The sequence below is a fragment of the Castor canadensis genome, chromosome 1 (genome assembly GCF_047511655.1).
Source record: "Castor canadensis chromosome 1, mCasCan1.hap1v2, whole genome shotgun sequence".
Taxonomy (NCBI): domain Eukaryota; kingdom Metazoa; phylum Chordata; class Mammalia; order Rodentia; family Castoridae; genus Castor; species Castor canadensis.
Window position 1 is genome coordinate 141,963,626 of NC_133386.1, and position 12,591 is coordinate 141,976,216.

At 35.8% G+C, this 12,591-nt stretch overlaps 2 protein-coding genes across 2 annotated transcripts; both read right to left on the bottom strand.

Moving 5' to 3' along the window:
- Window positions 1-971: 971 nt before the first annotated feature.
- On the bottom strand, window positions 972-1,931 carry LOC109674739 (olfactory receptor 51G2-like). Its single transcript, XM_020151651.2, has one exon. It carries the CDS (start codon window positions 1,929-1,931, stop codon window positions 972-974), a length of 960 nt encoding a protein of 319 aa, XP_020007240.2.
- Window positions 1,932-9,542: 7,611 nt separating this feature from the next.
- Window positions 9,543-12,591, bottom strand: LOC109674740 (olfactory receptor 52A5-like). Its single transcript, XM_020151653.2, is given in 2 exon segments — window positions 9,543-9,566; window positions 11,659-12,591. Coding segments are annotated over 2 exon segments (957 nt in total).

Here is a 12,591-nt window from a genome sequence, read left to right on the forward strand (position 1 = left end):
CAAAGTACTTTGTTCACATACATTTTGTACTGGGGAAATTCATTGTGACATTTCTGAATATGCTTACATTGTACGTTGTTTAGGTTCTCTCCCACCACCTCTCTCCCTCATCTTCCTCCCCCTACTTAAACAATTGCAAAAGGTGTTATTGTTCTATTTCACATATGTATATAAAATACATCGACCATATTCACTTTCCTTTATCTCTTCACTTCGGCTTCCCCTCTACCACAAATACCCACTCCTTGGTACCTATTTTCATAAAGTCTTCTTTCTCCCTGTTTTTTTTAGGTTCCTTTCAGCTAGAGTAGACATGTTAACTATGACAATACTACCAACATTGCAAATATTATTATGCAACTGTTTAAATAACCATGTGCTAAATAATTTAGGAAATATAAGTCATGATTGTTTTGTATATTGAAAACAGTTCTAGATAAAGGACAAGAGTCCCAGTTTATATGCTTCCTGATATGACAAACTTGTAAGTAATTATACCCCAATGAGATTTATTTTTATATTTTAAATAAGTAACTTACCACAAATTATTACTAGGTTATATTTAAACCAATATTTTAATACTACTAGCTTCATGCAATATTTGGGAACTTTCAAAATGACCATCAGTGTTACAGAATATCAAGAAGCAATAAAATATAGGTTTTCTGTGTTACAGGAAAACTTCATAGATAAGTTACTTGAACCATATTTGAGGATAAAAGTGAGAGAGTAAACAGACATGATTTCCAACACACTCTTTTGCAACACATTCATATGTAAGGGGAATTTATGTAGCACACATTAAATGGACACCAAACTTCTCTATCAGAGCCTTATCATGATGCTATTTTGGCTGTACTTCTTCTCAACTAGCTTTTTATTGACAACTCTGCTTCCACTATATCTACAAAATATAATTCAATATGGTTCACAGCACTGGTACTGAAGCCATCATTGTCTTGAGGACAAGCCTACATCACAGTGGAACTGATTTTGTGAGGGGAGATCAGATGGAGGATTCCTTGGTAGATCTGCTTGTTCTTCACACTGTAGATGATTGGGTTGAGCACTGGTGGAAACAATAAGTAGATATGAGCCATGAAGATGTGAATGAGAGGAGAGGAGTGTTTGCTAAAACGATGGACAACAGATAACCCTATCATAGGCACATAAAGAATGAGCACAGCACAGATGTGGGAGGCACATGTGTTAAGTGCCTTAAGCCTCCCCTGACGGGATGCAATTCTTAACACTGAGTGAAGGATGAAAACATAAGATACTAAAATGCCCAGAGAGTCCATGCCCCACAGCAAAGTAATCAGAACTAACCCATATACGACATTGAATCTGATGTCAGCACAGGCAAGGCGGATCATGTCCTGGTGCAGACAGTAGGAGTGAGAAAGGACGTGGGAATGGCAGAAGGGAAAAAAGGCTACACGTGCCAGCAGTGGAATCATTAGGACAGCACTCCTGAAGAGAGCTACAATTCCAATCTTGGCAATAAGTTTTGGGGTGAGAATGGTAGCATAATGCAGAGGGTGGCAGATAGTCACATACCTGTCAAGGGCCATGGCCAAGAGCACTGATGATTCAGTGAAGGAGAAAGTGTGAATCAAAAACATTTGGACCACACAGATACTGAACTGGATCTCCCTGGAAATTGACCACAACACTCTAAAAAGTGATATCATTGTGGGTAGTGACATACCCATGTCAGTGAGAGAGAGCATGGCCAGAAAGTAGTACATGGGCTCATGGAGCCTAGGATCTGTCCGGACAATGTGCAGGATCATACAATTGTCTGTTATTCCAACAAGGTAGAGAACACAAAATGGGATGGAAATCCAGTGGTGAAATTCTTCATAGCCAGGGATGCCTGTAAGATAGAATGTGGAGGACAGGGTATTGCTGGAGTTTGAGGCTGCCATAGGGCTGACTGTTAAAGCACAATCCAATTCCATAGTTGCTCTTCAATGAGGAAGGCATTGATAAGGATCTGCTTCAAGAAAAAAAAAGAAAGAAAAAGAAAGAAAAACAGAACTTTAATGTTTATAGCTAACCACTCATTAATCCATGACTTACAAGCTTTAAAACCTTCACTTCTGCCTCTCAGATATAAACCTGTACAGCATCCCCTCTAGACATGCATGCTCTTACAAGGATAAGGCTTATACAGACACAGCCATATACAAACAATTCCAGACCATATTTGTACATTTACACTTTTCTCAGGCTTTTTCTTGGCAAGGGTACAGGTCTCACATTAGCTTTCCAAAAATAACTTCTACAGTGGTTCACAGTGAGTCATTTTATTTTTCTAGACTTGATTTTTTCTTTCCCAATGCTAGGATACCATGCAAGCCACTCTTACAAAATTAAAGGAAGTGTTCACTAGCCTGGTTCTTGTTCATAATCTGCTATTTTCAACTATAAATTTGATGTCACAAGCCTGGAATTTTCAGACAATCTACTTTAATATCAGCTTGGTTTGGGCCTGTCTTTTTTTAGAGCTACCTACAGATTAAGATACCTTTGGATGAAATAATATGTAATTTTAAATGAAATTATTTTATGTTAAAATACATAACTTAAAGAAAGTAAAATTAATGCTGACTCTGATTTTTGAAATTCAGAATCATTTTCAGAACTCATACCTTGTTTAGTGACTGTTGTTCACAGCAAAAAAGCAAAACAATGGATTGATCTTTGGGAAAGTAGACTAGAAACTCAAGATTTAAAGCAAAAATAAGAAAAAAATATTTTAGAGACAGAATGATCCTATCAGAATCTGACCTTAACAGTCAATGATTAGTATGTAGACCAAAAAAAGAAATTCTTTCCTCATTTCTTCTGTGATAAAGAAAAAAATCTCTGAAGTCTTGAAGATTAGCTGCCTTTTAAAAATCACAATTGTGTTTCACTTGGCAATCATCTATATTAATCAAAACACTGGTATGAGAATTTGCTCTCCATAGGACACATTACTTCCCTTCAACAGAAAATAAATTGGCACTTTCATGTCTTATAAACTTTATTTTGGCTTTGGAGACTGTAGAATCCCTTTCAATTCCTGAAGAACCATGTAAATAAACCCTAGATGTAGCACATATTTTCCTGAGATATTTAGAAAATATGATTTTCTAGGAACTGAAAGGTAAAGAAGAAATCAAACAAGTAAAGTCCAAGATAAGTTCAGTCTTTCTGACTTTTTGTATCATTATTAAATCCTATCCACACATTGTATAAAGTTATGTAACCCTGCTGTCTTCCTCATTCTGTCTGCCTATAATCCCCCAAAGCCTGCTGCTTAGTCCTTGAACATGTCTGCTTCATCCTTCTCCCTAGTCTGGTTCTCAGTTTCTGGAGATTCCTGTATAATTTCTAACACATGATTCGAACTAGGAAATTTTCCTCTTTTGTACCTCACTGCTTAGTTACTTCACACCATTTTTCTTATCTTAGAACCTTTGTCTCCTACTGCCAAGAAAGAAATTTGAAGTTAATTGAAAGGTGGAAGATATCTGACATGGAGGTCAGTGTGAATCATGTTAGTTAAGGCAATGTTTTTTATCAAGGCTTTAAGGAGACAACTGCCCACCATTCTGTAAACAATTGTTTTCTCTGTTTCTCCTGTCACATCAGCCGTGGTTGTACCCTGGTTCCAATGTTCCGTTTGAGTTGTGATTGTGGACAAAAGATTTTTTCTGTTTGCCATTAAGTTCTCTACTTTATAAACTGAAGATAAAACAACATGGCAGGATAGCGCTGGGAATTAAAGGAGACACTATATAATGACTAAATCAGAAAATTAACATATATCTCAAACATTTATCATTTTCTTGTTGCAAATCATTCAAACATGTTACTTAAAAGTAAAATAAAACAGAAAGATAGATTGTAGGTAAAAATAGATTCTTATATAGAGAGATCACAAAATGACGGGGATGATGACAGTGATGACAAAAAGGACAACAGAAACAATTGTATCCTTTGACAAGTAATGATATTAAGGAAAAAATGTAGACTATAGTTTCTTCTCATAGAGAAAAACAGAGTGAATAAGATTTTCACAAAAGTGATTATGTAGTTTGTGGTAAGAATTGTCAGTTTCCATTCAATTTCACCCAGTAAAGATCTAACATACTCAGAGATAGGAATTGCCTTTTAATCATTTTCTCTACCCCAAGATTACTCTGATAATTGTGATTGATATATTAGTTTGCTTTTCATTCTATTCAGTGTGAATTTTGAAAGAAAAATATGTCTAAAGTATAATGGGAATTCCACCTAGACAAAGAATGAGATCCTTGGGACTTTAGTAAGCTAGGAATCTGGCAGCCATATTCGCATTCTAGAGTTCTCACATCTTACTCACTATACAGCATATACATTCATGAGTGACTAGTCCATCTATTGTTTTACCACACTTACATTGTGGCTTTGCTTGATTTTGTCTGTCCAACTCCTATTGCTCTTGACCATGAAATTTCAGTCTCAGTCACATGAACATGTTATGTGTCCATGATCTTCCAGAAGAGAAGGATAGATGTTGTTGGTTAGTTTATAATTGAATACCTACTGGACTTGTAAAGTGAACTTGCATCTTCTGAGCTATAATTAAATTTATATTATAAAACACTGATACTTGGGATTGGAGAGGAGCTTGAAGGTTATCTGGGGAAAGTTCAATCTCATTCTAAAATTCCTTCTCTTCTATGTCTTGAAGTCCCACTTCACCCCATGCAATCATCTCCATGGACAGAGAACACACAGATATCTAGGACATCTTAAGTAAGTCTTGCCTATCGGAAAAGTCTATCTTACTTGGATACTACAAAAGTGAGTACAAACTATAAAGAAATTTTGGTGAAGACTGTGTCCATAACTGAGCTGAGAGCCTCTTTGTTCTTGAAGTACTTTCTGGGGCCTCCTCCTAACACTTTCGACATCTACACTTCTCTCTTTGTATTTTTAAGTTTCCCTCTATGTTTTCCTATTTTCTCCCACTTTTATTATCCCTAGGTCTCACATGGTTGGTAGAATAGTTCCTCTTGCCTGAGTGATGGTTCTAATTCTGAGAGCAAGCAGAATGAATTCATAAGGCTTCTTCCTGTCCTTAGAGGCACCAGGTCCCAGGATAAATGAATGAGAGTCCTGTAACCCTCCAAACGCCAACATTTCAGTATGGCCTTCACCTCAGTCTTTTCCCTCACACCTCCACTTGCAGATTGCAGTGGTACTATGAAGTAGGACTAGGAAGATTCTCAAATATTTGTTGCCTCCATATCCGGAATAAATAATGTCATCCAACACATGATTTGAAATCAGAGTATGAGAAGAAAATAAAAAGCTCTAAATGTTTGTAGCTAATGAGAGGAGCTGACTAAGGACAAAACTGTGGAGAAGCATTGTGTCTGCAACCAAAGAGTTGGGAATAGCTTGAGCTCAGCTCTACATAATGCAAAATGAGATTCAGTTATTTGAGTTACTTTCCTTAAAGTCATTCAATATGTAATAAAACCACTGCTTCCCTTTAAATCTGCTTTTGCTCAGTGTGATACTTTTTTTCACTATGCTGTAGAGTTTTTCCTAATAAAACAGATTAAGTATTCTGATCTGAATAAATGGCAGTTTTGCTTAAGGAGCAAAAATATTTACTTCTAAATACATGATTGAGGTATGCATCAGCGTTGACATGTATTCTAGAAACTGATTAAAATCTCTAATCATGAGATTTTTTTTCTGACCTTTTATTTTATCATTTTTACATTTATTTACATGTGTATACATTGTTTGTGCCACCTCCACCCTCCATTCCCTCCAAGCCCCCGCTTCCAGGCTAACATTGCTTAAGATGTTAAGCAATCCATTCACTTGTGAATAACAAAATTTCATTCTTCTTTGTGGCTAAATAGAATTCCATTGTGTATAAATACCACATTTTCTTGATCTGTTCATCGGTAGTGGGACATCTTGGCTGTTTCCACAGTTTGGCTATTGTAAATAGTGCTGCAGTAATCATGGGTGTGCATGTGCTTTTGTAATAGCCTGAGTTACATTCCTTCAGGTATATCCCTGGGAATGGTACTGCTGGATCATATGGCAGATTTATGATTAGTTTTTTTAAGAAGTCTCCAGATTGTTTTCTAAAGTGGTTGTACTTGCTTACATTCCCACCAGCAGTATATGAGCGTTCCTTTTTTGCCACATTCTCACCAGCATTTGTTGTTGATGGTGTTTTTGATTATAGCCATTGGAGATTTTTAAAAGTAAAGCATCTAGCTTACTGATGATGAGATTCCATTTTATTTAAATATGTTTAATCAATAACTAGATTTTTCCAGAATTGCTAACTTTAGAAGAAATAATGATTCTCTTTTGAAAACAATTTTGTTAATTAATAAAAAAATTTGCCATCCTCTCATATTCTATAAAAATTAGAAACTGTTTATAATTTATCATGAGATAATCTTCACCTCTCCATGTTTTTCTCTCTCCTTGTGAAACTACCAGAAGAATGGTTAATGCTTACCACCTTCACTGACAAAGGATGCCCTAAATCATTTTTGTAGTTTACATATTTTAATTTGATTAAATATAATTGATATTATCAATATTTGATGTAGCTAAGGATCCTAAACACAGAAGATTATCATTCATCATATAAGCATTCACCTTTGTCACATGGTTTTTATATTTTTCCATTTTATAATAAATGGGGAAAATTATATCCTCCTCGACTTTCAAATTCTCTGGCAACTTTAGGTCATAATCTCCATCCTGAACATTTCAGTACATTGGGAGAATGCATCAGAGGTGCAAGTGTTTATTTTAGAAGTGCAGGGAGCCCTCTAACTAGACCACAAAGTGTGAGAGGGGATACAATTATGAAAGTCAGGGCAGTATCTGGAAAAATTGCAAGCATGACTTATTTTCCACACATGGTAATATGTTTGACCATAGTAGACTGCCAACAGGATCTCTTGCTGTCTGGATGCTGTACTTGATCAATGATAGGGACTGAAAAGAAATAGGGATACAGAACAACAGGGAGCTGGAGAAGTTTCTCTACTTCTCTCCTCCCAACTAGTCACGTTGGCTCATGATGGCTTCATCCTCCTACAGAAAAGGAAGACGCAAACCAGGTGCCCATCTCTACATGCTTCCCTTTCTGAGTCCTGATAAACCTATCTTTCTCTTATCATTTCAGGACTAAGGATGGCAAGCAAGCTCCCACCTAGAACTTTATGTACACGTTCTGTATTGATTCTAAATCTTAGCTACTTGTTTATGATTAGCCAATCATCAAATTCTTCCTGCTTTGAAATTCCTCTTCGTAGCTCTAATGCTGGAGAGTTTGATGAAAATATGTGTTGGGGTTGACTTGCTCTATTTGAATTTGAGTAACTTTAATATTCCTGGGTATTTGTAGCTTTTCCTACTTCTGGAAACATTTCTGTTGGTTTTCTTTGAATAAGATTTTTACCTCTTTCACATTCTCAAGTTCCCCTTGAATTTCAATAACTTGAATATTTTCCCTTTCAATGCTGCCTCAGACTTCCTACAATCTTTCTTCATTCCTCCTCATTTTTTCTTTTATCTACTCCAATTGTGTGTTTTCAAATAGTCCATTTTTTTATCTCACTAATCTTTCATCTTTTATTGTGTCCTTCTATTTGATGCTTGTTTCATAAATTTAATTTCACTTAGTATGCCTTTCAGCTCAAAGATTTCTGTTTGATGTTTAAAATTACTTCTATCTTTCTTTTAAGTTTCTCTGCTAGAGTATTAAATTTATTTCTCTGTATTTTCTTGAAGCATACTGAGTTTCCTTAAAAAAAGTACTTTGTATTCTCCAGCTAAGAGTTGCTATTGGATCAGGATAAGTCACCTTATTTTGTTCATTCAGGTAGGTTATGTTGCTCTGAAAGTTATTGATACCTATAAGCATACATTGTTGCCTATTTATTGGGCATTCAGTTTTTGGTGGGAGCAGCGTTGGGGTTTGAATTCAGGTTCTCATGCTTGCTAAGTGTGTACACTTACCACTTGAGCCACTCTACAGTTCTATTTTGGGGATGGGTTCTTTTGAGATAGGGATTCAAAATCTATTTGTCCTGGGTTGGTTTCAAACCATGATCCTCCTGATCTCTGCCTTCTGAGTAGCTAGGACAGGCGTGAACCAACAGCATGTGACCTGTGTACTCATTTAATTCATTATCTTGTTTTCCTAGTGCTCACCCTTTCAAAATTTCTAGACATTTTGCTTGTTTTCTCTGAGCTTGTGGATGCCGTTACCATTTCAGCTCTTGATGAGAACATAAGCGTAGCATTGCAGTGAGACTGCTGTTGTTATATTGTTATTGTATCAGCAATAAAGTTTTCTCCAATCCTAGGGTTGTCCAAATTCTCAATTGATGTTCTTCTGTAACAGGTTGAAGGAGTTTCTACAGTTTTCTCCATCTCCAAAAATCTCTACTTGGTTGCAGCTCATGTTCTTACTCCTCATCCATGGTCACCAGCTTCCTGTAAGGTAAATCTGGATTTTGCTTGGCTTTAGCCTAACTTTACAAGGACAAGCCCCAGGCCCATAGGCAATGACTTAACAGCCCAGAAGATAATTATACTCTTTGTGTTTTTCTCCCTGGGTTTGGAAAAAGAATAGAGTGGGCAGTCTCATGGGAACTGTCTGCAGTAATAGATTATACATGTAGTCCAGAGCTCACCAAAATCAGTACTTAGGGGACATGACCAAAGCCCACAGTGCTATGGCCTGCTGCTGTGGCTATCTCATGTGACCAGGCAGAGGTGATGTTGACCAGGATATTTCTGATTGCTTAAGTCCTTAGATCACCAGCTGACACTTTGATAGGTCAAAAACTTCCACCTTCAAGCCTAGGGACCATGAAAACTTGAAACCCACTCAGTGTTAGTCTTCACCAACACTTCCCTGACCTAAACCACAGTGGCTGAAGTTTTGCTCTTAGTTGTTAGTGCAAGGTTGTAGAAGGGGTGATGGAGGCAGTATCTCCAATTACTTGCTGAAGAGAGAACAGAGACTTGGAGTACATTTACTGGCTTGGAGGTGAGAACCTTGCATTCTTCCAGCACTGAGTTTCACTGTGGTGGGCCTGGTCCTGGATTTCAAGTCTAAGGTTTTTAACTTAATTCTCTCTCCTTCCACCTACTGGGAGGCATCACAACCTACACTGTGCTAGAGGTCATGAGCGGGCTGACAGTAACAACTCTTTCTTTCCCATCTTCTTTAATATGTTTTTTCCTATTTGTATGCTAAAACCAGGTTTTTCACCTTGTTACCTTAGCTTTTATGAAGGTAGTTTGGTGCATGAGTGGTTTTTAAATTATTGTCTTTGTAGGCAGACTATCACTGGCACATCTTACTCTGCCTCTATCTTGTTCCACCTCTTAACTTTCAATCATACATTTACCCTATGCTATAATTATTTTACACCTATGTATGTACCCTTAGATGAAAGCATAGGGGCTAAAATGTTTGTCAATGAATGTTAATAGTAGCTTTATTTGTCACATCCCTGATTCAGAAAAGAAAAAAAAAATCCATGGGCAAATGAATAGGAAAATAAATTAATGAATAGCCATATAATGCAATATTATTTCACAAGAAAAAGCAAATTATTTATTACTAACTCTAAAAATGATGTGAAAGAAATTATACAAAAATGCAGTTAAATATTATATCATATGTCTATATAAAAATATGAAAGTGCAAACTCATCATTATTAATAGCAAGCAGATAAATTGCTGCCTGGAGATGGTAGTTGACCAAGGGGTGGATTACATACGTACTTGAGAAAATTCTTGTGGTTGGTGCTTTAAATGCAGTAATGCTGATCAAATTATATACTCTATGTCCAGTAAATCAATTAGAACATTTTTTAATAATATCATATGCAGTACCTCCTCCTTCTATAAACACAAAAACAATTCTGGATTTATTTTGTATCTTAATTTATTTCATATGTATGTTATTCTTATATGTATATTTCTGGCAATAGAGATGTCTGTCATTTTATTTCTTTTTGTGGGGGTATTTGAACTCAAGGCTTTGCTTTAATCTCAAGGCTTTTACTTGCTGGTAGGTGCATTATAGCTTGTGCCATATGCCCTTGAGGCTGTGGTTATTCTGGACATTTAACTGACATATTTTATTTCTTTTATGATTATATTATTTATTTCAAGTATACTTCAAATTTACTTAATTTTCTTAAAAACCAAACACATCAAACTAATTTATTTCTGCATTACTGACAATGCTTTTTTGTAAAATTAAAAATATTCTCTAGATCTGCCTTTTAAATTATAAGATCTTTGCCTATGTCTTTGTGTGTGTGTATGTGTGTGTTTGAGAAAGAGAGCCAGACAGACAAACAGAAATAAGAAAAACAGAGATATTTTATTCTACTATGTCTTTCTTTGATCATTTATCTGTTAAGAATTAGGGATCCAGATGTCCTTTCCCATCTGCTTCTTTTTGTTTTTAATCATCTTATTTGTTATCAGACTGACTTGCTGGTTGGTTGAAAAACAAATTAAACGTGATTTCTACCAATTCATCCTGGTTTATACGCCATGTTTGTGTTTGGCTCATATTTTTTCAAGATTACAGAATTCTTTCAAGTCTGTACCTTTTCTTTACCTTAACACTAGTGGAACAAATGGTCTAGTGCATACATTTTCTGTATGACTAGCTTGTCATATATTATAGGTTCCAGATATGTTGTTTTTGAATATCATTTTCAGCAGGAAAATGTTAATGTGTTCATCATTTAATGTCATTTTTCTGAGATTCTAAAATGTTCTAAGCATTATTACATGCATTGCTGGTATAAGGGTAAGTAATTAGATCTGAGATGCTAGTACCAGATATATTTTAAATGAAGTATAATCTTTTTCTTTCCATGTTCGAATAAACATTTAGACCTCCAAATTTTAGTAAATATAAAATTATATAAAAATTACTAAAAATGTGTGGTGCCATAAAGGTGTTTCTTGAATAAATCTATATTTTAGTATTTTGTGTTCTTAAAAAAGAATATTTGTGAATATTTTTTTTTTGCATTCTGTTTCTTTGCATTCTTTCCTGTTAAATTCTTATAGATTTGGGGTATTATTATATAATTCTAAGTGTCATTATTACATTTATATTGTCTTTACATGAATAAGTACTTTAGAGAAAATAAAGTAGAGCAGTAATTACAAAGTTGTCAATATAGAGATTGAAAAGCAAATATTATGTAGTATAACATAACTAAAATTATAGTAATGAGTTGGGCTAGCTATTTAAAATGATCATTGCATAGTATGATCAGTTGAAATTACCTGGAATGAAGAATTTTCTGAAATTCTGATTTTTATGTATGGCTTAGATACTCCCAAAAGAATTTTCTAAGTTTCAACATAAGAGAATTTTCCCTTTGTGAATGAGTTGATCAAGGTTATTTTCTTAATGATACATTGAATATCTACTTAAATTTTGAGCAAGTGACATTTAAAATTTTTTTTCATATATATGGAGTTGAATGACATAAATTTTTACTCCCTTCAAATTGCTACTTAGAATTGACCTAATTTTCCTGTAGAAGCAGTCATTAAGATCAAGATTTTGTGAGGGATAAAAACATTTTCAAGACTTGTTCCCAGATTTGTTTAGTCTTAACTCCATAGACAATAGTGTTGAGATAAGGTGGGACTAAGAGGTACAGATTTGACAAGAGGATATGAACATACGGTGGTATGTGGGAATCAAACCTGTGTGTGAAGAAAGAGAAGAAGGCAAGGACTTAGAACTTCAGGAAGACACAGATATGAGCAATACACGTGTTGAAGGCCTTCAGTTGTGCCTCCTTCTGGGGCAACTGGAAGACAGTGATAAAGATTCGAATATAGGACAGTGTAACAAAGACTATGTAAAACCCCAGGATAGAAAAGGCAATGAATAGGCCAAAGGTCTTGTTGACTCGTGTATCTTCAGCTGCCAGTTTCACAAGGGCCATGTGTTCACAGTAAGAATGGAAGATAACTGTAGTTCTGTAGTGTTTAAAACGGCATTTGATGAGCAATAGGGAGGGTACTATGAGAATGAGAGCCCTAAGTGTCACCCCAACTCCAAGATTAATCAAGAGCTGTTGAGAGAAGATAGTAGCATGTCTCAAGGGGTTACAGATGGCCACATAGCGATCCAGGGCCATTGCCAGCAGGACACCTGACTCAGTTGCCTGGAATGAGTGAATAAGCCCCATTTGCAGTAGGCAGGCATCAATGGAAATCTCTGGAGAATGAAACCTGAAGATGTCTAACATTTTGGGAAGAATACAGGTGCTAAGTGCAATGTCTGTTGCTGCCAACATGGCTAAAAAAATATACATGGGGCTATGGAGGCTGTTTTCAATTTTGATTATAAATAAAATTAGGGAATTTCCAATCACAGCAATGACATACATGACACAGAATGGAATCCCAATCCAGTGCTGTATGGACTCCAGGCCGGGAATCCCAACTAGTGTCAGTACAGAAGGCATGAAGACTGAGCCGTTAGCAGCCAGCAT